Source organism: Ipomoea triloba, chromosome 4 (genome assembly GCF_003576645.1).
Source record: "Ipomoea triloba cultivar NCNSP0323 chromosome 4, ASM357664v1".
NCBI classification, from domain to species: Eukaryota; Viridiplantae; Streptophyta; class Magnoliopsida; order Solanales; family Convolvulaceae; genus Ipomoea; species Ipomoea triloba.
The window spans coordinates 36,239,691-36,266,977 of NC_044919.1; the positions used below are offsets into that span (position 1 = coordinate 36,239,691).

General features: G+C 32.6%; 2 protein-coding genes across 2 annotated transcripts; both read left to right on the forward strand.

Annotated features, from left to right (window-relative positions):
• Positions 1-4,609: 4,609 nt before the first annotated feature.
• On the forward strand, positions 4,610-4,912 carry LOC116016243 (non-specific lipid-transfer protein 2P-like). The gene has a single exon (XM_031256401.1). It carries the CDS (start codon positions 4,610-4,612, stop codon positions 4,910-4,912), a length of 303 nt encoding a protein of 100 aa, XP_031112261.1.
• Positions 4,913-17,583: 12,671 nt separating this feature from the next.
• Positions 17,584-21,133, forward strand: LOC116015084. Its single transcript, XM_031255084.1, has 4 exons — positions 17,584-17,971; positions 18,109-18,177; positions 20,466-20,638; positions 20,765-21,133. Exons 1-4 carry the CDS (start codon positions 17,701-17,703, stop codon positions 20,957-20,959), a joined length of 708 nt encoding a protein of 235 aa, XP_031110944.1. The 5' UTR covers positions 17,584-17,700; the 3' UTR covers positions 20,960-21,133.
• The last annotated feature ends 6,154 nt before the right edge of the window (positions 21,134-27,287 follow it).

Genomic DNA, 27,287 nt, shown 5'->3' on the forward strand with positions numbered 1-27,287 from the left:
TTAGTTAATTTTAATTTATTTGATCATTATTGATTATTTGACTTAGTTAAAAAATTAATATAAGTGTTTGATTAATCAACTTTTTGTAACTTTAAAATGCTAAACTTCAAAATATTGCTCAAAACAACTTTTTCAATTAACTTTTTGAGAAAAGAAATTAAATCAAACATTTAATTTACCAAACACTTTTCTACAATCAGCTAATGTAGAGGTCCCCTGACTTTGATGACACCGCCACTTTTAGTCCTCAACTTTTAAATCAACCACTTTTAGTCCTCCGACTTTGATGATACCGTCACTTTTAGTCCTCAACTTTTAAATCAACCACTTTTAGTCCTCTTACTTTTTGTTTCTAGCCACCTATGATCATTCCTTTACAATTGAACATCTAATGTCATTTTCTCAAGGGCAATTCAGTCATTTCATAATTAATGTATTAAGTATTATGTTTCCTCATCAGAATAATTGAAGAAACCATATTCTCTACTCTCCTTTGTTAACATTAAATTTTGGACCAAATGACTGAATTGCCCTTGAGAAAATGACATTAGATATCCAATTGTAAAGGAAGGACTATAGGTGGTTAGAAACAAAAAGTAAGAGGACTAAAAGTGATTGATTTAAAAGTTGAGGACTAAAAGTGGCAGTACCATCAAAGCCGGAGGACTAAAAGTGGTTAATTTAAAAGTTGATGACTAAAAGTGACGGTGCCATCAAAGTCGAAGGACCTCCATTGGTATTTACTCTATCAAGTAATCATACCATCTAACCTAATCATCTAACATCCATTTTACCAAATATGGACAATATATCAATAACATCAGTGTTGTCAAAGAGTATATTTCCGTCCATGTCTATATAAATACAATTCATTATATTATATATAAATAAATATATAAAAATTAAAAATAGTACTATAAATATATAAATTTATTATGATTAGTTTACTTTGGAATAATTATTTGTTAATCAAAAACTCAAAATATATTGTATGTTGAGCACCAAAGACCAATCTAGATAAGAGATCAAGTACTTTGAGAAAAGTATTTATAAGTGTTGCAGGTAATTAGTTCTTTATATTTATTTGTAATTTTTTTTTTGAGAGTTATATTTATTTGTAATAAGTCTCTGAACTAGCGCAGTGGTTAGTTACCTAACCTCAAGTTACAACTACAAGCAGTAGTGGTTATTTCCAAATTCCAAGTGTATGTTAATGCTCTGTCGTTGGGGTGTGAGTGCATTAAGTGGTGTTCTTGGATGCACAGTAGTGGTTTTGCTATTTAAAATGCACCCGAGTTTGGTGTGCTTGTGGTTTGATATGGTGCACCACCAAATATTTACAAATGCACTACCAGGTGTATCTTTTTTTGAGAACATACTACCAGGTGTATCTTTTTTTGAGAACATACTACCAGGTGTATCTAAATGCAATGTCATGAATTTTTGAATGCACTAAATGATGGTATGTGATGGACCACCAAGTAAATATAAATGCACTACCAAGTGTATGCAAGTGCATTGTGTCCGCCATATTGCTATTATATGCGGTTGATTTGAGCTCATCCAATGACTAGTAGTCATTCACACGTGTACACCTAGGAAGCCTGCCGCACCAAAACCATGCTATATATATGTGTGTCACAAATTACACAAATTCTTTAATATTTAATTACAAATAAATTAATATTTTAACTTGTATTGAAGTCAACTAATTTATAAATATCCAATAAATAAAATCCACATAAGGAGAAGAGATTAGCATTATTCCACTTGCTAACCACTAATTACCTTTCATGCTCAACCTTCCACATCCCTAAAACATGTATACAAATATCACCTATCATAGAGTTCTCCCTACCTATAAAGTTAAATTCAATCTATACTATATCTATAACATCAGTGTTGCCAAAGAGTATTTCCGTCCATATATATCTATATAAATACAATTCATTATATTATATAAAGAAATATATAAAAAATTAAAAATAGTTCTGATGGGGATATTGGGTGTGGGGTAGATTGGGCCGGGTCGAAGGGTCTGGGGTACGGGGCTCCGGCCTGCCAGGTGTGCCGGCGCTGGCGGCGCCCGGTCGCGGCGCGGCCAGCGCGCCGGGTGCGCGGCCGTGGCGTGGCCCGGCGCCCCTCGCGCGCCCCCGGTCCCATGGGGCAGTAAGGGGGGGGTGACGTGGCCTGCGGGGTGTGGTTGCTGGGGTGGAGGGCAGTGTCGTGTGGTGGGGCTTGCGGTGCGTGGACCACGTGGCGTGAGGAGCGGGAACGGGATCTGGAGCGTACGCGTGGATGGATCTGGGAGGGGGTGAGTCAGTATAAATAGGGGGTTCGGGTATCCATCAAGGCACATCAAAAACACGGCAAATACTACGGTCTAGTGGTTCTAGGTTCTTGTTTTCAACCCTTTGTCCAGGGTTCGATTCTCTTATCCATCTTGTAATCGCTTGGGCTTTAGCCTAGCCCGGCATTCTATATCCGGTTTATGGTGGACTCGATCCGTTAAAACCATCAAGATCTATAAATATATAAATTTGTTTTGATTAGTTTATTTTGAAATAATTATTTGTTAATAAAAATATATTGTATGTTGTATTTCATTATCAAATGAACATTGATTTTATTTAATAAATGGAATATTCCAGTTTTCTTAATATTTTAGAATTGATTACATGTGATTTATATATATCGAATAAATAAATATATAATAAATAATACTCATTTATTTCTACTATACTAATAAGAGCCAAAGAAAGTTAGGCCTAAAATGAGTAGAAAAAATGGCGGTCAAATTATTTAATCAAATGGATGCATGGTTCAGATGAATTATTTAATCAAATAGATGGTTAAGATAATTCAGATTAATATTATTAATAGAGATTACCTAATTTAACCTTACTTTTATGATTATTCGTTAAGTTTTCCGTTAAATATTCTCTTCTCCGTTAATATTCCGTTAACTTTTAACTTACCCATTAATTTCTATAAGAAAGATCTTAGGTTCGAACCTCATCTCAATCAAATTTGACATAATTAAGTTTCTCACTCTATTTACTCTTATTAAATTAAATAAATTAGTAGCTACAACAAAAAATGATACATATGTATTTCTTTAATTTAGAATTATGTGTCTACAATACCTTTATTTGAAAAAATTATTCATTATCAAAAAATTAAATTAAATAAGAGAAATAATTTCATTAGTTATATTGTCTTTATTTTCTCTCATGCAAAGATTCTTTACATTCAAATTTATCAATTGATATTCATTACATTGTCCATTATCTTATTTTTACAATATCTTGTAATTAAATATCAAAGTTATAGTACAAAATAATGTTATATATTTATTTACCAAGTATGTTATTAATACTATGAAAAAAATATTTAAAATAATTTGAAGTTAATTATATTAACTACTTGGGGATTGGTTGACAAAGAGAGTACTCACATAACCCAACAAATTGAAGCGGAGTCGCTCTATTTTACTCTTATTGAATTAAATAAATTAGTAGTTACACCAAAAAATGATATACTTTAAATATGATCTTGCATTGATATACTTTCAAATATTTATTTAAATATAAACATTGAGCATTAACTCATACACGCATTAGCGTATAAAACTAGTATCTAAAAACATAATAAATGTGAATGAAGGTTATACCCTTCATTTATGTCCCTTTTTTCCGTTAAGTTTTTTTGTACATTATGCTATAAAAGTTGTACTACATAATATTTTGGACAAATATACCCCTACTGTTATAACTTCCGTTATCTTTTCCACTATTGTTACTATGCACATGCATCCACCATATATTTTCTTATCTTCTTCAATAGTATATTTTCTTATCTTCTTCAATAATAATAATAATAATATATACACATTAAATATTAGAGTTATAGGTTAGTTATTTTTTAAAATATAAATATCCAATTTATAAAAATACTTTACATTATTATTATTATTATTATTAAATTTAAATAAATTTAAAATTTTAATACAAAATACTAATATTGGGCACCTATATTTTGCGCATCGCGCATAAGAAAAACTAGTATTTACATAAGCATCATGCTAATGAACAAAAAATTTATCATCGAAATGATTTACCATTTTATGTGGAAATATAAATTGATTTCTTTTAAAAAGAAGGTGGAGTGGCTCAATTCATGTGTCAAATTGTCAATCAAGCCTTCATGAACAGTTCAACTGTGAAATTTGTTAAAAGGGATAAATGGGACTCCTTAGGTATAGTATGCAAAAGTATGTCGTCTAACATCTTTTGATCAATTAAGTGACGACTGTGATTGTCCATCCATAAACTGTTAGATCGGGTTAACGATTTTACCTACCTTTTTGTCAATCATTTTTGTTAGTCAATCAAAATGTCACGTCAGTCATAAAAGAAAAAATAAAAAGTCAATAGTACTCCTCCTCCAACTATAAACTTTGTGGGACTATAAAATCCATTTCCCTTTCATTCCACCATCTATCATATCACTGCACACACAAATTAAACACGTACACAAGAAAGAAACATAATATTATTATAAGCGCAGCTCAGCTCGCTCCCATCGGTCCTCTAATCTCCACTTGAAGATGACGATGAGAAAGGGGACTACAACGACAATATTTGGCGTCTGCATAATGGTGATGGCCATGATGCTCATCGGCAATCTGGAGCTGAGCATGGCTCAGGAGGAGGCGTGCAGCGTGAACGATCTGTCCTCATGCGCGTTTCCGGTCCTGTCTGGGGGGAAGCCGTCGGAGAAATGTTGCAGTGACCTGAAGAAGCAGCCCCCTAAGTGCCTTTGCCAGTTTCTTAACGATCCCAACTATAAAGACTATGCTGAGAATGCTAGAAAAACTTTTAAGGCTTGTGGTGTACAGCCACCCTGTTAAATAAAATATATATATGCCTCAGCTCCATCTATCATATCCACCGTTATAATATTGTACTTGAGTTACGTTATTAATTAAATGAATAAAGCCTAGCCGCCATCCTGCAGGCATGGCATGGCATGGCATTTATAAGTACTATTACATGCAGGGTGTTATTACTAGCTATATATATCATCATAATTATGGTAACTTTAATTTTTTCTTTTTCATTTTCAATATAATAAAGTGGTAACGTTACTCCATCTTTATTTCGAAATTGATCAAAGAAAAACAAATTATCCATTATTAATAATATATATTGCTCTAAAATTAATAAAAGCTTTTTCACAAAGGTTTTGTCTTTAGCATACCTTAAGATATATTGTATTAGAGGTTCGATAGTTGTAAATGGTCGTCAAAGATAATCTGACTACGCTCACTTTCGACAGACCTTGTCCAGTAACTCTAATATATATAATTGTTAGATTGTGAATGCCCTTTTATAAATTTGTAGCCCTTTAAACTTTAATCAACTCAACATTTTCAGAGATCAAATTACTTGTTAAATTTTATCTTAGGGAGAAATAGAACTACATATAAAAATATAATTTTTTGTTTTCTGAATATAAATGAAAATATTAATTAATAAAGGGTTCAAATATTAATTCGAGAGAGTTCAGGAATATTACCACACCTTCCTCCGAATAAATATCCCTTCGTAAGTTAAATATATAAATATATAAATATATATATATATATATATATATATATATATATATATATATATATATATATATATTGGGTGTCACGGGCATGGGGTCAACTCCAGTGTGTTGCAACTTGCATGTCATGCCCTCGTTCAAACTGATAAGCATTATGATATGTGTGTATCAGTTCGTTTTAAAGTGGTATAAATTGATTGGTAACCACAAAATTTAAAGAATTTTTTTTTTTTCATAATACACATTGCAATGGCAAGTTTTGAGTAGGTATTTGTTGTAGATGAAATTTTTAGTGTGAGGCAAATTATACTATGAACCATGTCCTACATTACAATATGGACCACTGATAAATATTAATTTTTAGCATACTGAATATTCATTATTAATGTACTGAAAGTCGAAAGTTCATTGTAGATAATATACAAAAAATAAATCTTTAAAAATTGAACAATGTATTAAAAATGAACTTTATGTTAGTGGTTGACTACTTGACTTTGACCCATAGATTACCCCATAACCGGTTGTAATATTGTGGACCATGGTCCACAAAGGTTGTTTCTTTAAGTAAAGAAACGACAGTTATTACTTTTTACAGATCTCGTATTTTATGTGTGCTCATAACAAAATAAAACTACATTATATCTAAAATGAAACTGTCTCGCATATTGTGTTTATATTATCAAACGAAACTGTAAATTGAATTGAAATGATATTTTAGTTGTGTTGAAATGAAACATGCTTTATGTATAAAATAATGAAATTGAACTGTATGTATAAAATGAAATTGAATAGCATGTCTTATATATTGAATGTATATTGTCAAATAGAAATGTAGTTGAATATAAATGATACTATAGTTTTGCTAAAATGAAACTACCGTATGTATAAAAAGAAACTGAATAACATGCCTCACATATTGAGTGTATATTGTCAAATAAAATTGTAGTTGTGTTGTAATGAAACTACTATAAAATGAAACTGAATAACAGTTTCACATATTTGAGTGTATATTTTCCAATGAAACCGTAGTTGCATTAGAATTATAATTTTTTGGTGTTGTAATAAGACTACAGTGAGTATAAAATAAAATTTAATAACATGCCTCATTGTAATAAGAATGTTGTATGTATAACGTCGTCGAATAAAATTGCAGTTGAAACAAAATGAAAGTTTAGTTGTGTTGAAATGAAACTAAAATATATATGAAATGAAACTGAATATGCTATACAAACTGAACTAATTACACAAAACGACACAGAACGGGTGTCATTTCTTTTCATTAAAAGAAATGACACTGTTTTAGACCTCAGTCAACAATACTTTGTGAACCATGGTCAACAATATAATTTGTCCCCCATAACTATTTGGGCCGATTATTCAAAATTAATCACTTCAATTAGACAATTAGACAAATTAAATATTATTGGATAATTTTAGTTGGTCCAATAAATCCCAAATCCAACAGTTAAACCCCAAACTAATTAAATATATTGGGTAAATTTACATGGTCCACTAAATCTCAAATCACCCAACAGTCAAACCCCCAAATGAGGCCCAAATTCCAAACCATCAGCCCAATTATAACGGCAAATTATGGTATTGACGCGGGTCCACCTTGCAAGTTGGACCCTTGTCCATGTTCACAATTTTAGAATTCTATGTTCACAATTTTAGAACTATATATTTACAATTTTAGATCTCAATATACAAAATTACATTACTCAATATTTGTAATTTTTGAACTCTATATTCACCATTTGGTTATATAGATTCAAAAATTGTGTTATACTGCTGAATATAGAGCTATAAAATTGTGAATATAGAGTTATGAAATGGTGAATATAGAGTTTTGTAATTATGAATATAAAATTATAAAATTGTGAACATGGACCCAGGTCCATGGCATAACAACTGAATTATAACATTTAGGCAAATTATACCGCAGAATATGGTCCATTTTGCAATATGAACCATGAATAAATGTTAATTTTTAATATATTAAATTTATTTTACCATTAAATTATTATTCATATAAAAGTATGAAACTACAAAAAGTGAAAATTGAATTTTTTTTAAGAGTTGTAGTTAATTGGATTTTTTTTAGTTTGGGATGTTAATTAAAATTTTTTGAGTAGTAAATGGGCTAGCTATTTGACCCTTATCTCTTAAATTTAAGTATGACATGCGATTTTGAACTTAAATATAATGATGTAGGATCGATTTTATCATTTTATAGGCTTGAGACAAAATGAAAACAACAATTTTTTAATATTTTAAGTTAACATATATGAAATATGAAGGATTTATCAATTATTATTTTAGGGATTTTCTTTTAATTATTTAAAAAAAAAAAGCAATTAAGCTATTCAATTTGAATCCCTATTCCAGATATTTTAGGAGCAACATTAATAATGAATTGAATAATTCTTTTCTTTTTCTTGATTTAATTTCCAAATAAAGAGAAATCGGATCACTACTTGATTGAGAATAAAAATGAAAGGGGGAAGAGAATAAAAATGAAAGGATTTCCCATAATTAAGATGATATATATATATAACAATAATACAGCATTACACCCAGAACTTATAGATGCCTGCAGGGTGGCTTAATTTTTTTTAAAACTCAAATATAACAATATAAATATAATGGTGGATGGAGTCATAGAGGCATATAAATGCATAGATTTCTAATCAAGTGAGAACTATTCTTAAGTCTTAACTTGCGAATTGTAAATTTGTGAAGGATTACACCACAACTGTACTATTATATGATTGCACGGTTAAAGTACTCAGATATATCTTTTCGTGCAATGCAATCATATAGTAAATATAGTCCAATCCTTTTCAAGTTCATAATTCACAGGTTAAGATTTATGATTCTCACCTGATTATCAACATATATATATTTAACACTGGGGAGTAGGCACACCACAAGCTTTAGAAACTTTTTTAGCATTGGGAGAGTTAACAAACTGTCCAAGGCTTGGATTTTTGAGGTAGCCGCAAAGGCACGGCTTCTGCTCCTTGAGTTTACTGCAACATGCCGGCGTCGGCGGCGTCCCCGATATGATCGCATTCGCGCATGGGCTCAGCTCCGTCGGGGTGCACGTCACCGCCTCGCTCACCTCTAGTTTTCCGATAAGCATCGCTGCCGCCAGGATTATGTAGACCGCAACTAGTGTATGCCCCTTTCTCGCCATCTTCAAGTGAAATGAAATAGAGAAGTAGTGTGGAAGCTAAGGTTAGAGGAGCTAAGATGTTTCTTTATTGTGTGGTGGTGGAGACGTGAAAGTTTTGGATGATGGATGGGGTTTTAAAGCGCGCGGTAGATGTTTTATAATTGACAATAGTTATTGCGTGCACGGTGGACTACGTCTGCGGTCCAAAAATAATGTCGTGTTGGGCAATTTTTTTACGTGACCTGCTGCAATATATATATTTTTATAACTCATAATTTTAATGCATAAAATACATTATTTTATTCTAAAAGTTTCATTATTCTAACACATAATATACATTATTTTAATTCATAAAATTTATTTTAACTCATAAAATTCATACGACGTCGTTTGGACCGTGGTGTACACAACTGTGCGGACCATATAAACTTCATTTGCAAGAGTACTTCACCTTTCTCTCTTATCTCCTATCTTTCCTCCATCTCAACATTGACTCCATAAAAACTCACCAAAATTCACTGGTAATAATACTCTGAAAGTTAAGGGTAATATTATATATACTTTTAATTTTTTATATAACAAGAGAATTTTGTTGTAAGTATCTGAGAGTGTACATCAGACAAACTCTATTTATATGTAATAGTTTAGTCATATGAATGGCGAAGAATACCTGCAACAACTATCAATGGTATATACGAAATAAAACACGTTCATGTGTAATAAGTCCATAAATTACACACAAAAAATAAATCATATTTATTTACATTTTATATTTTATCTTTTATCTTTTATCTTTGAGTATTTTTCTATTACATATTTTTTTTTGAAAACTATTACATATTTTTAATGATAACAAAAAAGTGTTGGATACAATCCGAAAGTGTGAAATAAAATTTATTATCCTAACTGAAGTGGTGGGGAGCGGTGGAGTTTTGCTTGATTGCTCCATTGACTTTGGCATGGAAAATGATGCACATGTGGTAGGTAAATTCTTCCAAAATTTCTTATGTCGGAAAGAGACGTGTGTCTGGCAATGTTGGTTGGCGGGCCAATTTACCCAGCCTATGGATCGGTCCAATTAGTTTAAAGTAAGGTAGACTCAAAGTTAAAACGTGCGTCTGAATATCTGAAATAATGGTGTCGTGGCATCGTTTCTTCAACTAATGATATTTTTTTGTGTGAATATATATAGAGTTCAAAATTTTTGAATATAGATTAAAAAATTGTGTTATTCTGTTTAATATAGAGTTTGTAATTGTGAATATAGAGTTATGAAATTGTTATGTTAGTTTATATTTTTTATATTTAATATTTAGTACTAGTCATGTTAGTTTAGGTTAAGTTCGAGAATTCTATGAAAATAAAGAGTTTTTGTGAGAGATGTTAGAGATAATGGTTATATTAGTCTTTTAAACATTAGTACAAAACAAGTCATTTGCGTCTGAAGTTCAGGACAATCTGCGTCTGAAGTAACATCAGACGCAAATTATTGATAATTTACGTCTGACCCTCCAAACTGCGTAAAAATGATCTCTGGAGTAGCATTTTAAATTTTACATAATTGATACCAATTGACAAACAACCATTATACCCTCATTATAATTTATTAACCAAGTATAATCATTATAGCTTAGCTTATTGATCAAGTCAATAATTTAAACTTGGTCAAATCAGCGCAAAAATTATTTCTAAACACCCTCTAAATTTGGTCTTGTAATACGATATGTAAGTGTATCTCTCTAACTAATCAATCAAATTTGTCACATAAAATGTGTAAAATTATGTTTTCTTACTATTAAGATTACCGTATAAAATGTGTCAAATTTGGTCGTCCTATATTCGGATTCGCAGACCACCTGCCTGAACCTACATCAAGGGTCTAGTTTTCGCTCATATATTGGGTATATTTTTCAGTCTTGTTTGCAGTTATTAGTTAGTTCTATTCCACATTGTTATGTTAGTTTCATTAGCAAGGATACTAATCGGGCAGCCCATATATATATAAAGGAGATGGGGATGGGGCAGCTGCCCTCATTGCCCCCATTATGCCTCCGTCCTTGCATAAAAGTATATAGAATTTTTTTTTTGTTCGTAAGGACAGTCCAGGTGGTAAGAGTGCTCTACCTATAGCCGAGAAGTTAGAGGTTCGATTCTCAAACCCCTGGGTTTGAGCCGGTCAGCTATGGGTAACCTAGGCTGGTTTACCCGGCAGCAGTGTGGTTACAGATGCCGTCGCTAGATTTAGATCTGCACCATATCACCGTTATGAGCGGTACGTTTCAACCAATTAAACTATAAGCCCCTACGACCACCTTGTTACGACTTCACACCAGTCTTTGAAGTCATATTCTGAACCCCAACTTCCAAAGGCATTTTCGGGGCCTAGCCTCCCTCCTTAAAAAGAACCAGATAATCGTAGAATCACAACAACCACACCGAATGAATCAAGGAACTAAGGACATTTCCAAAGAACCAAATAATCGTAGAAAGGATATAACTTTAGATAACGAGAATGAGAATCTAGGGGTAACCTAGGCTGGTTTACCTCGAGAATGAGAATCTAGGGGTAACCTAGGCTGGTTTACCTCGAGAATGAGAATCTAGGGGTAACATAGGCTGGTTTACCTCCTTGTGGTCCTTTGTCGGCTAGGGTCACAGGGTGAGGAGAAAACCTCGTTAAAAGAAGTATATAGAAGTTTTATAGTTTGGCATAACAACACTTCTAGAGCTAGAGAGTAGTATCTAGTCGGGTTCCCCCTTTCCTTATATTAAAAATATTAATAGTGAATGCATTATTCATGGTTTTAACTCTTATTTTATACGGAGTATCAATTAGTCTAAAGCTGCATTTATTTTAATACAATAACTAAATTTAAAACAATTTTTAATTAAATATATTATTGCGTCAAAAAAAAATATATATTATTATTAGACCCATTTGATAGCTTTAGATCTTAGATAGTGCTATGGCCCGTTGATAATTACAAAGCTTTAGAAAAACATTTGGCCATTTTAACGTTAAATAATTAGGCCTAAATTAGGTCATTAGCTATATGTAATTATTTTAAAGGAATACAATCATTTCTTTAACCCAACTTTGTCTTTTCCTTCACAGATTTGCAGAATCAGCAATGGTCACTACCCATTCACTTGATTTCCTTAGATAATGTTGGTGAATAAGTGCGAAAAAATAAAAAATAAAACAAACAGGGATTTAAATTAGAAGCTATTTTTGTTCTCAGTGATGGCAATTTTTTTTTAAATACTCATAATTAAAAAGTTAATATATGCAATGTGTGCGCGCGTGGGAAAACTTCTATATTACACAATTCAAATTCTTCAAAGAAATATATATATATAGTGGAGACAACTATTGTCTCTTTGTGCTTCAGTAGGTTGAGAGAGTAGAAAGTAGCTATGAACAGATACTACATTGTAACAGAGTCAGTAGTACTCAAAATATATATATATATATATATATATATATATATATATATATATATATATATACCATAAAAAACACTCAAAATACCAGCTTTGCTGATATTTCCAATAGATAATTGGGCACCAACAAAAAAGAATATCCCTCAGTCCATGTTATTAGTGCTAACAATTTTGTACATTGTGTTTTTAGAGTTGTACTATACAATTTTTTGGACAAAAATACCCTTACCATTATAACTTCCATTATCTTTTCCATTAACTTTACCATGCACATGCATCCACCATATCTTTTCTTATATTCTTTAATGATAATAATATTTGTAGACATTATATATTGGATTAATAATATAATAAATAATTTTTTTCATTTATATTTTAATTAATAAGAATTTGTTAGTTATTGCTTAAAATATAAATATTGGGCATATATTTTTGCGCATTGCTCATGACCCGACAACCTAAATTGAGAGTGAGTTCCATATATATTTGTACCATAAAAAATCACTCAAAATACCAACTTTGCTGATATTTCCAATAGATAATTGGGCACCAACAAAAAAGAATATATGTCAATTATGGAGGATTTGAAATGGCTTGCTATTTACATGGTCGCCAACACAGAAATTGGGAAAATGAAGAGAATGATCAAGGCTTTTGCATAGTGACAATAATGGGAACAAGATTAGGATGGCAAATAGAAATTCCAAGCTCTTTGAGTCGGTGCATATATGTTACAAAATAATTATCTAACTACAGAAAGGTAGAAGAAGAGAATACAATAAGTAGACGTATACAGGTACAACAAATCAGTACATCAATAACAACAATAACAACACTGTTAAATTCGTAAGAAATAAATCCGAAAATAACAATACAAAGTAGAAAATCCAAGTCGTGTATGCCACACTTTCCTTAAAACCGATTCGCTACCTCCCACGGGTGCTAGAAGCGTTGTAGTGTCGGTCTCCCAGGATAAAATGGATTACAATAGTATAGTTGAGCACTCAACCTATACTATTTTCAGCGAACTAGAGCAAAGTTGAACACTTGGAGTAAGAAGAAGAAGAAACAGCACTCTTGTTCTTCTTTCGCACTCTGGTTTCTTGGTTTGGGATGAGAAAGGAAGAAAGACAGATTATTTTCGAGTAGAGTAAAGAGAGCAAGGTAAGTGTACTGTTGTGAGTGTTGTCTATATTTTTTCCGGATGAGCTGAAGAGGTATTAAATACCACTTAGTGGAAACATGTGTTATGGGCACAACAAGACAAAACAAAAGAGAGTGGGACAAACTCTTTTAAAAATTAGAGATTCCATTCTTTGTCTTAAACAATTTGAAGTGGGGTGTGGGTTTATTATTCCAAGAGAGCAAAAAGGAAGTGGCTTTGGAATTGTACATACGTGGGAATAAAATTGCAGCCACCATAATGCTTTGTCCCATCTGATTTTCGAATTGAGAAGCACAAGTGCACAGCAACAAATAAAATGGGAGCACATGTCTCCTTTTTATTTAAACACCACTATTTCCAAAACCCAACAAATATAATATGGAGGCCCATCGGCACATATCTCCATATTATTTAATCAGCTACTCTTTTCTGATTAACGAAAATCAAATAGGTCGAGAATCAATATCTCATTCACCTATTAAATATTTTTGACCCATAAATATTTGTACCACAAAATATTCTTAGTCAAAATTTTCCAACAATATATAGCAGAATATATAGAAATTCCTCTAGGTCAGATAATCCGGGTGTAATCCAGGTTTTCACCCCTAGGTCAGATAAGCTGGGTGTAGCTCAGGGTTTTTATCGTCAGGTTTTCACCCCTAGGTCAGATAAGCTGGGTGTAGCTCAGGGTTTTTATCGTCGGACACAGTGACTAATTCCCTTGTTGAATTGTAGACACCTCTATTAGGTGAGACAACAGGTCTGAAAATTTAATATTGTTCCATAATCCATACCCAAAATTAAGAATCGAACTTTTGACCATTGATTAAGGAGAGATGTGTCTCTTCCACTCAGTCACATTCCCAAGTTTCTCATGATGTTATATGATTCCTCTGAAAGGAGTCTCAAAATGTTAGAAATGGTTTATGAATATGATTATGTGAAAATTTATCATTTTGTCAACATAAATATTAATTTCTCTAAGCTTAGTTGACGTGAGTGGACGTGCAGTGCACTCTTGTCCTTTAAAAAAGGTCGGCCTAACCAAAATAAAAAATTGTATATTAATTTGAATATGTAAGGGGTTGCTTTAAAATTCGGAGTATTAAAAGTTGGGTTTTACTGGTTACTCTAAGGTCATTAAATTGGACAAAATTGCTCCAATAATTCAACTTTTTTTCTTGGAAATTCAAAGGAACTTAGCTGCGTTCTCACTAATCAATTCGTATTTAGTGACACATGGGTAGGGATTGTCATTCTTTAATTTGCATTCTTTATCCTCGAAAGGGATTTTTTGAGTGTTGAGACTTGAGAATGACTAATTAATTGCAAAATTTTCTTTCTAATCAGTAATCATCACTATCATGAATATATGGTGGTGTCTAATATTAAACTTCAATTATTGGATGTTATTAATTGAAATTAGCGTGATGAGTGGCCACGTTATCAGCGGAGACTCATTTTCTTACCAAATAAATTTGATATTATTAGTCTTGCAAATGAATGAATGATGCGAGACTCATGTAGGACAAACAATCAATAAATTATTCAGATGTAACCAGATTTTATTATTGTGTTTTAATTTTATTCAAATCATTCAAACTTCTCCAATTTATTTTACGATTGACTCTTCTGTGCTACTGAATCAGAAACAATGGAGCATCTTTTTTGTACATGCCCGGTGACAAAGCAGGTATGGGATGACTCGTTCGTATTGTTTGATGGTAGCTTGACTTTATTGTTGAATAAAATTATTGGTTTGACCGATGCAGTGCATGCTGGTGCTAGCTTAGCTTGTGGGTTATTTGATCTACTAGCTAGGAATGATCTGATCTGGAACGAAGTAACATGGTCTATTACTGGTATGAGAAGGCAATTAAATTGCTGGTTTGTGTGAATTGTGGCATGCAACGTACTCACGAGTTGAACATGTGTATGAGGCCTCTCCTTCTAATGTTAGTTGGTCTCCACCGGCGGCAAATATTCTTAAGTGCAATATTATATATTTATATTGATGCTGCAGTCTTCGTAGATGGGGCTAGTAAGTTATGGTTTAATTGTCAGGGACCATGACGGGAGATTTATGGCTGCATGTAGTGGGCGACTTGGGGTTGTTCGTGATCCGTTGTTGCCTGCAGCTATGACAGTAAAGGAAGCGCTTAAGTGGTTAAAGTCTAATTTAATTATTGAATCTTATTGCTTTAATTTTTTAATTGTTTTTATTCGCACTCTTTGGACCTTTCTTATTTGGGTTTGTTAGTTAAGCAATGTCATGATATTGCTAGTGATATTGAGAACGTGTTTGTTTGCCATGTTAGGAGATCAGCAAATCATGTGACTCATGGGCAACTGGTTCTTTGTCTGTCTCTGGGTGGTGGATGTCTGTTCCACCGGCCTGTATTTCCCATTTGGTTGTTTATTAATGCAGTTATGCTGTTTCCTTTCCCAAAAAAAAAAAAAAACTACTATTGATTTTGCTACAATGTACTCTCTATTTATATTTTCTCAACCTACTAAAGCACAAAGAGTCAATATTGTTTCCACTCAAACTCGTATCCATGATCATGATTTCACATATGAGAAAGTCATTTCATGCCATTAGAAAATTGTCACTTAAAATATCTGAAAATGCATTTTCTTTTGGAGGGATTACTCTTATCAATATATATCATTTTTTCACTTCTAAAAAAAAAAATTTTGTTTGACTTCTATAAAAAACTTTTTTTCATACAAGAAAAGAAATGAGCACAAAGAAAGTAATTCACTTTTAAGTCTAGTACGTAACCCTCGTGATGTCTAATACTAGGGTCAATAATTATTTTCTTTGTAAGGAGAATAGATAATTTTCAAAAATACTATTCGAGATTATAAAATGACTTATCAAATGATGAAATAGGTCTATTTTTATAAATGCTATTTCATTTCTAATCTATTATGTGAATCGAACATGTTAAATATTATAGAACTTTTTAAAATTTTATAAAATTCTATACGTTCCCTAAATTTATCAATTGTTATATCATCGATCAGGGTTCATATTGCATTGTGGATCTGATACAAATTTTTTTTGCCTTTACTTAACACATTATGTACCTACAATTAACATTTTTTATACATGTAAACAAATAACATGATAATTACTGACACATAATATGATATGCGATAACTATAGGTATATAAATTTTTAACTGCAGGTATATAATGTATCAACTACAAATACAGAATCTAAAAGTTATTTTTGGACCAAAGTTTACAATGCAATGTAAACCATGTTCCATGGTATAATTTGCCTTAATTTATTTAACTCTCATCTTCACTGGATTTTGGGAATGATGTGAAATAGGCTTATTCTTATTGGGCCTTAAATCTCTTGCTTGACAAGTTCACTAGTCAGAACAAGGCCCAATAAAATTTTCAACTAAGGACAATTTTTCGTATACTAAGAAGTCCAAGACATTTTAAAAGTTTTCAGCTTTTTGGTTCAATGCTGGTTGAGATTCTTTTTTAAAATTAATTTTTTTATTAGTCACAATTATGGTGGTATTATCACATTTAATTGTATCATTTATATTCTTGATTTTAATCTTTTATATATATATATATATATATAATTTGATTGTCAAATTTAAACCTGAATATAATTAAATCGGAAAAAATTAAAATACAAAAAATAGTATGATCAAAATAAAAGTTTAAATTAAATGTAACAATGTTACATATAATTGAGATTAAAATTGAAATTAATTGTTTTCAAAAAAAAATTGAAATTAATTGTCTCACAATTCAATGATTCAAAAGGGTACATTGAAAATCTTGATCTAATGTTAGGGTGGTGATTAAAGCTTTTTGTACGCAGTGTACTACCTCCTCCAGTGCTCTTAGTCTTAAACAATAGTTCTGAGAATTTAGGATTACTATAGCATAAAATCGAACTTGGAAGTTTCAAAATAAATTAAAATTAATTAATTAATTCTTTAAAAACAATCTAGGATTTAAAGCCTATCGTTTTCCTTCAGATGACCTGGCACATGGGAACAAAAGCGGGGGTCCATTTCCCTGTTGTGTATTTCAATTATTAATTTTTCCTCCAAAATATCAAGCCCATTGGCCATGGTCCACTACTCCACTTCTTTATCCACCTTAAACGACGCCGTTTGACGCTTGCATATTCTCTCTCTCACCCAAATCTTGATTCACAATGCTGGCTGAACTGAAAGGGATCTATCTCATATTCTCATACATTGAAAAACTGCGGTATTTTCTTTGATTCTGCGAAATCCAATCAAATTCAAACCAAATGCTTCTTCTACAAAGCGCCACCCAAACCCTACCCTCTTCTTGCTTCAAGCATCACACTGCTTTTCTGCTGCCAAAGTCTTTGTTTCCCAGTCTTGATTTGAGGTTTAATTTGGGCAGCAGTAGCAGAAAGGCCTCAATTTTTACTGCCAAAACAACAACTCGGGCCACTCTCTTTGAGACCCCAGTGTTGTGGGCTGGCAGAGTTGCCATCTTCTATGCCCTCCTCAAAGCTGGCTTGGTTGGATCTCCTTCTAACCCCATTCTTTCAGGTAAGATGGAATAACTGCATTTTTCAAGATTTAGATTATGTAGTATCATTTTTAAAGCTGGGGGTTTTTTAAGAAATGTTTTTTTTTTTTTTATTGGGTATGCTTTGCTGAATTCTTAATGGGTTTTTCTTCTGTAGATTTTGAGAATGCTGAGGCTGATGATTTGGGTCTTGCTAATTGGTTTGATCAGTTCAAAAGAAATCCAGGTTTGTGGCCATTCTTCATGTGTATTTAATCCCTTTTTTTCATTGTTTAGTTCTGCAAGTTGATTAGTTTGCATGTTGGCCATTGGGTGCAAATGTGGTATTTACTGAATATAGTGTGAGCAATATAGCTTGCTAGTGTGTCTTTGAAGCCAATAAAAAGGATATGCAATTTGTGCACCTCCTATTAATGCCTATTGAGTATTATTCACTATTCAGTGAGATTAATTTATTTGGGTGGAACCTAATGCCTTGATCACTTTGTGAATTTAAAGAAAAAAAGAACACAGGAAAAAAGGTAAATGTTTTGAGGGGAAAGCTTTTGTGTTGTAAAAGGCTTTCCAATTTGTAGTTAGTATTGGTGGAAAATGTTTTAGATACTGTTTTCAAATGCTCACTTTACAGTAGAGTTTACTCAAAGTAACTGTAAAATCTCAAATAAACCATATTCGCCTTACCCAAGGGAAAAAACAAAAGAAACCAAATATCAAGTTACTGACAAACAAATACACCCATAAACAAAGAAGAAACTAATTTGAATGTGGTCATATTTCAGCATTACTAGTTACTAATGATGTATAATGTATTATAGATTGGAACTATTTTAAGCCCCAGATGTGGAAACCATAAATTCCTACTTTAACAGTTAGATTTTGCCATGGAAAGTTGAAACCATTGCCATAAGCTGGTGCAGAAAAGAGTATACAAGCCATAATCTTCATTGCTATAACGAACAGATGTTTCTTTCTCTCTTTAATTTTCTTTTCTCTATTAATATCCCCTCTTAGAAAAATACTCGGTCAAACACTGGCAATTGCATCTCCATACACCCAGACCGGAGAATTTTCTTTTTATGCTGTATTTAACCGCTATATATGTGTGTGTTCGTGGTTGTATCCATATGGATCTGTCATTGCTGCATTAGTAGTTCATCCCTGTAACCCTGTTGCAAGCTTAAAGGGTAACTACCTCAATTTATAACTTTGTCACAGCCTTAATTTTCTTGAAATCACATTTAGATTATGAAGGTTTGTGCTTGCGGAGATCAGATCTGGAAAAGCTAGGGCTTGAAGTTGTGTACAGAAGTTGTGCTTAGATCTATCTGAGAAAACAAAGAAATTCATTGAATAATAATTTCTGAAATCCTTACACGAACCATAGCCGAAATAAAAGGAAAACACACAAAGGAATCTACACTAAATCCCTAGGCTAGCGGGTTGACGTAGATTTTCTCAGCTGGAGTAATCTGCCATGATTTCTCCAGCTCCAACGAACAGGTGCAGAATGACATTTTGGATTTCTTAGACTAACAGCTCTATAATCTAAGTCAGCCTTAAACAATGCCATCTTCATTAGTGGAAAGTGGAAACCCTCTTAAGCTTTGGCATTATTCTGGCTTTGTTTTTGTCTCATGCATGCACAAAGGGCTTGTTCTGGATAAATCAAATAAGAACAATCAATTTGCACATAGTTTGTGATGAGATTCAAACCCAGCAAGTCCGATGTTCATTATTGGTTCTAGAAGGCCCAATAATGAGAGTCCACGAAGACCTTCAAAATAATACTCATATATGGATCCCAAGTTGAGTGCAGTATGGTATGACCCATCAAGACCATCTCAAAATAGCTTGATATGGAATGAAGAATCATGCCCCTTTAATTCTGATGTTTATTCCTTTAATTTATGTTTGACTTTTCCTATTTAGTACTTTTTCATTCCCTTCTTCTCCCAAAAGGTTGAATCCCCAACCCCAAGGGCCCCTCACACCCCGGCCCGTCAGAGTAGTTGGAAGGATGTAAATCACGGTAACTCAGTAGCTCAGCAGAAAGGGCCAAATGCAAGTGCTCACAAGGGATCTACCCACTTTGAGCATAATCCCCATAACTGCCGCTGCTGAGTTTTAAACCTTGGTCTCTTCTTTCAAATACTGCCTACTTAACGAGTGAGCTATAAATAGAAGTCTTTCGACCTTTTTCAATTGGTTGTTGAATTGATTTACTTGAAGCCTTATTTGTCTTATTTTGTTCATCTTTTCTCCATGAGAGGTGAGAGAGAGAATTAAATGTTATTCTTGAGATGAGAATAATGAAGCTCTTGTGAGATTTAAGAACTTATTTCGCCTGAAAGGGTTGAGTGAGAGACACCAGCTTTCTTGGAGTATGGTAATTGTTGCATTAATTTCTTGCTATGATGTGGTTATGCCAATGTTCTAAAGCTACCTGAACATGAACTTCTTTCAAAATCACATTCTCGATAAATGAGAAAACATCAACTTTCTTTCTTTGAACAGATAGGGAAGCTGCTGACAGAAGGAAATTAGTAAGCAAATGGCATCCAACAACTAAGGGGACCCTCAGACGCAATTACCGGGTTCCATCAAAATCTGAAGGGAGACGCCTTCTCAGAGCTGTTGCTTCCTTACTATCAGATGATGACCATTTTAGAGATGCCACTTCTCACAAGGTAATACAAAATTTTAGGCTTCCATTTTCTTTACTACTTTGCTTCGATTTCACATTACTGAAAAAAAAACAGTGATTTGTTATCCAATCAGTCAAAATATTACATACAGAACTCCTCGTTTTGTAGGGTTGTCAGATAAGGAGGGAGAGTGCTCATGGAGAAAGCGTGTGTTGCAACAACGTGAGAGCTCTGTTCGATGAGCTCCCAACCCCGCACCTAATTGTAGAGATCACGCCTTTCCCTTCCGGACCTCTAACAGAAAACGACTATACCAAAGCGGAGAAATTGGAGAGGGTCCTGAGATCTGGCCCTTCTGTTTGAAGAACAGCCAGTGTGTTAAAAACTCTTTGGTGTGTAGTGTTCATTTCAATCACTCTGTATATATCCATATCTAGCATCAAAACCCCTTAACCAGGATACAATTTGGGGATGTTAACTATCTTTAACAATTACCATGATGAATCACATCAATTCCTAGTTTTCTGTTGTTCCTAATTAGTTGTCTGTCTCTCCCCTGGCAAAAGCAAACGGATAAAATATAGACTACCCATTAGTAGGATACAATTAACAGATCAAAGGTAGGTAGGATCAACTCTGGCAAATTATACCCTGGACCATGTGGAGTTTGGTCCAAATTGACATTCAGATTATGTGTTTGCAGTTAATATATTATGTCTTGCAAATAAATTGAATGCCCATAATATGTGTTTGCAGTTAATATATTATGTCTTGCAAATAAATTGAATGCCCATAATATGTTAACTACATGTACATAATGGAAGTGTTTGGTAAATAGTTGTTAACTGATTGGGTCAGTAGGTTTGACTAGTTGATAGCATTTGTGTTTGGTAAATTAGCTGTTAGTTGATAGTTGGCAAAATGATTTTTTCAAAAAGCTAATCAAAAGTAGCTTTTTGAATTTTAATATTTTGGAGCAATAAATTGTTACAAAAAGCTACTCTAAAAAAACTAATTAATCAAACACTCATATCGATTGTTTAATCAAGTCAAGCAGCTTATAGCCTAATAGTGGTCAAATAAGGCCCTGTTTGGTAAATAATCAGCCTATCAGCTAATTTTGGCTTATTTGACTACTATTAGTTGTTCGGTTAATAAGCTTTTTGTAACTCCAAAATACTAAAATTCAAAACGCTACTCAAAGCAGCCTTTTAAATTAGCTTTTTGAGAAAAGAAATTATACCAAACAGCTATCAGCTAACAGCTAATTTTACTAAACAACTTTCTACAATCAGCCAATGTTATCAACTAATCATACTTTCTAACTCAATCAGCTAACTCAGTCAGCCAACAACCATTTACCAAACAGGGCCTTAATAGTGGTCAAATAAGCCAAAATTTGTTGATAAGCTAATTAACAGACACAAATTAAATGCAGACAGATAATTTTGGATTGTATCGTGGACACTGGTTCATGATATAACAATTGGATCAACTCTCTCCAACCCCTGTTTGCTGCATTCAATTCTATAACATAGTCTAGATGTCTGAATATTTATTAACACAGAGATGTCCTTCATGGAATCATGGCAATGCAGGGTTGTCCATGGAACCCACCAAGATATACACAGTTAACTAACTTGTATAAGGTCCCAAACCAAACATGGATGTAGACATGGACCAACTTGGTACCAAGAACTAATGTTCCGACCGGTTTATATGCAACCCATCAAGATTGATTTTGGGTCTGTACCATCAATTCACAAGTAATGGAATGGTCGCTTGGACCTTAAATACAAGTAACTCCGATCCACGGGCCAGGACAACTTGATTGTTTTGATGGCAGTTTATACAATTATTATATAGAGTTAATTATCGAAATGGTTCATTGATTATAGCGAAATTACCAATTTGATGTATAAGGGAACAACAACGAGCTAGAGTGAATCAAGTGTCCTCTAGCTATGCTTGGGGTTGGTGTGCATCACTATGTATGAAGTGATTGTGTAACATATAAATAATCAAAATTTTTTACATAAAAGTGCATGCAAGTCTCAATTTTTCGATAATTGACATAATTGATCACAACCAAGCCAATTCAATTTCGATTTATTATATATGTATAATCCGTTGGTTATGCGATTTAAAAAACAACCATTGCTTAATCAATTTTTAGTCGGTTATTGACCGTAATCAACTAATGTACACTGCTAATTTACCTTTAAAAAAAAAAAAGAATCTAGCTGGCTTTAAATGTTAATGTTTGGGACTAGCAGGTTGAGCGATAGGGATGGAAGGTAGCCACCAATGCAGATCAGAGATGCCGTTCTCACAAGGGCACACGCTAATCATACCATTGGGACACTGTTGCGTTGTTAATTAGTTGGATCGGAGAGGGATCGATCTTGAATTGGATTCCACCATGCACCCGCCACGTATATTCCATATTTTACACGATAAACCACTCAACTTCAATTCTACACATTAACTTCCTTACAACGTGTTAGGATCAAAGGGTTTTTAATTGCAACTTTATTTCTTTGTATACTGTCACATTTTCGAGAGGTATGGTGCTGAATTTGACCTTTCACCGGCCTTCACTCAATTAACAATCTAATATCCACTAATTGATGGATTTAGCCCATTACATGCCTCCACCCAAGACAATATAACCATTATAGTCAAGATGGAATGGAATGGGTGGTACCATGGGAAGATTACCGATCTTTAATTTCCAGCTCCCACAACCGATATTGTCTAGGTTTTTTGAATTCATGAGACATTTCCAACCAAGTTGATTGAACAGTTAGGCCGATATTACAAGACTTCAAATTCAACACTATGTGAAAGTTGTAACACTTACCACTATTACATTATTATAATATTGGTAGATATTATAATAATAAAGGTAATATATTATTTTGGTGCATTACTTCCATATAATCATTAGTTAATTAAGGTAAATAACTAATGGTGATTGCAAGAGTAATTAGGGAAAAGATACATTACCATATTGATGGCATATGGATAGTATAAATAAAGCCTTTTGGTCCTCTCACTCTTAACGATTCATTCCTCATACACCATCAAGAGAGGGTTGAGAAAGTGAGAGAATACTCATACACCATCAAGAGAGGGTTGAGAAAGTGAGAGAAACAGTACTGTTACTCTGTTGCAGTAGTCCCGTGATTACACAACCTTCTTCAATTGGAAGCTATGGCTGGAGGTTAGTATTTTAATAGATCCGTATATCACGTGTTTATGTTATTACGTGATTTATATGCTTACAAAAGTTGTATATTGACATTTTTTATATTGACGGTCAATTATTAATAACCTAGATTAGTTTATACTTTCTTGTAGTTCTTTATTAGCTAGAGCCACAACGTGAGTATTCACTTTTGAGTAAGGACTTCACACGTTTTTGTAAATCAAATGTTGAATGAATTCATGGGCAGGCTACAGCATATGTCATTCATGTATTATAATATATATGTACAACAAGTCGGTCTAACTTTGCATATGCTCGTAGATTTGTAATCATATAAACAAACAATTTCTCATCATATATGCTTGGGGTCGGTTCCCTCAAACCCGGCCAGAAAATATGTAAGAGAAGCAATAACAAATGTATGTACTGAATACGATGTTGACATTGAGCAAATCAAGGAACAGCAATTCGATAGGCAGTCAAGAAAATTCCAAGAAATTAAACTTTTATTCATCTAATATATATGTTTTTTTTTAGAATCATCTAAGATATATGTTACGAGCTATATCACATAATTTAGCAACTTGTAATCTTAACTAATAAAAAATTACAAAAGATAAATTGATTTAGATCACAGAAAATTAAACTTAAAACTTATTTACCAAATTAAAAGTTCATCTAATTAAGTGTAAAGTTGACCCAAATATTATATTTTTACTTGGATTCCACCAATAGGTAATGTAGAATGCATTAATAAGTAATTTAAAATGGTTAGGCAATGATTATGATCAATGAAAAAGAGCAAGCCCAACATATCAATTTTAATTTGAGTGAGATCGTCTTATAATTTATCTTAAATAATTTTAGAACTTCTTAGCTCGTTGTCTGGTAGGTGAAAAGTTCTATTTATAGTAGTTTTATACACATATAAGGTTTTATTAGTAAGTTCCTTGATCAAGAGTAATAGACTATCATACTAGATTAAGTGGTTTATCCTTATTTGAAAACCAATGTATTTTATTTTGGAAAATTAGATATTTTGGTATATAAAATGATTATTTGTCAGGCATAGTTTTGAGTGGGATCTACTTTTAATTTGAGTCATGCCAAACGGATATATAATAAGTGAATGATGAATTGATTTCAAATACACATTTGAGTTGGGACAAATAGAGTTGTGAAGAGTTTGAAGGAATTTTTGTCCCACATTGTGGATTGCACTAATATATATAAAATTCCCTTTAGTTTGAATTGTATAGCTTAGAAATTCTTTCTCGCGTACTAAGTGCAAATGTTACTTCTCTCGACACAACAATGAAGATGAGTCTTGTTATATTAAAATTAAGAACAAAAACCTAATTAAATTATAATAATATATAGTACGCAGAAAGCGGATTGTATTTATTTTATACTTTTTCAACTTAAAGAATCAATGTTCCTACAACCGGAGTTCGATCATGTGACTACTAATTTAAAAAAATAACAGATATACAATCACGTTACATAGTAATCGATAGAAATCACATTATATTAATTACGGAGTATATGTTTATGATTGAAAATGTAGATGGGGTGTGTCTTATTTAATTTTAATTTTAAGACGCTAGTACGAAGGCTACGTAGCACCTACTATTTAATGCAAACTTTCTAGAAATCAATTTCTGTAGCAAGTTTAAGAATTGTACCACCTCAAGCCCCATGTACAATGTGTATATTTCAGTAGTGCACTTAACGTTGGGATGTGTTGTATTTATGAATGATCTGTGGTGCACCTATGAGAGTCTTGTGGTGCATGCATCCTTGCTTTTATATACTCTGTATATGTATATATATATATCACTGAGTCACCGAAATTTACCAATTTACGGTCAGATTGAGGTGTGGGGTTTTAACGAGAGAGATTTGCCTTTATGTGAGCAAGATTAATAGGGTGTTATATAATCTCATTAATGACATTGAGAAAAGAAAACTGAGACGAATATGAGTGGAACACGTAAAAGGGATAAAGATAGAGACGTGCATGAAGAGAATTGAGAAGGTAGTGTTAGAAGTGAATTGAATGTGGAGCATGGATTGGACCTCTGATGCTGTACTCCAACTTCCAATTTTACAACCTCTCTTATTATTTAAGCTGCAATTAATACACTACATCATCATTTTCATTTGCTTTGTGGCTACTTTCTAGCTAGCCGCAGCTTCTGAAAAGTTTCAATTCTCTAGGAGAAAATAATACTTATTTTTTTAAGCGATGAGTAAAATTTTGTCACATATTTTAATTTATTAAAAATAAAAATTATAATTCATTTCATTTTATTATGCTAATCAAAGTACATTACTTCAATAGAGTCAAAATAAGGAAGAGCCCGTATGGACAGTTCAGTTGGTCAGTAAGACAAAATCTAGCACAACACAATTACAGGGCGTTTGGTTGGGAGGAGGGAATTAGGGGAAAAAGAATTGTAATTCGGTGGAATTGTAATTCAATGAATAATGTAGGAATTGAAATTACAGTGTTTGGTATGCAGGAATAGGAGTACAGGGAATTGAAAGGTAAGAAGCGACAGAATGACTAAAATGCCCTTATGTCGTAGTAGTAATAATAATAATAATAATTCTTTCAATAATAATAATAATAATAATAATAATAATAATAATTCTTTCAATAATAATAATAATAATAATAATAATAATAATAATAATAATAATTCTTTTAATAATAATAATAATAATTAATAATAATAATAATAATAATAATTTTGAAATTTTTTTTTAAAAAAAAGACAAAGGATTGGGAGGAGGGGCAAAATGGTCTTTACACCAATATAAATGTCCCTTCTCTCCACCGGTACCCCATGAATTGTAATTCACCATTTTGAGGGAATTGCAATTCCCTCCAACCAAACACCGTAGTTCTCAAGATGGTCACTCAACTATACTAACAACTTAATTAGAGGTCAAATGCGACTATGTATACTAGATACATATACTATAGGGAGATATATATTGCATTATATTATTTATTTGCTTCACAAGAGTTCTACCCTCATCATCTTTCTTGGAAAAAACTTTTTTTTAAGGGGGTGTTTGGTTGGATGGAAAATCTTTTCCATGGAAAAGATTTTCCATGAAGTGGAGGAAAATGTGATTTTCCATTGTTTGGTTGGATGGAAAATGTTTTCTATTGGAACTTGAGTTCCCAAAAGTTAAGGAAAACAAATTCTTAGTTGGAAGGTGGTATTTTGTTTTCCATGGAGTTTGGGAAGAAAGTTTGAGCAAGTAGACTATTTTACCCTCATCAATAATAATATAATATATTATCACTGATAATTGTTAAGGGCATATTGGTCTTTATATTCATAATTCCTTACCATTCTAAATCCAACCAAACAATGGAATTCATATTCCTAATAATTTCTTTTCCACCAACCAAACAATGGAATCTATTTTCCTAGTAATTTGTTTTCCATGGAACTTGAATTC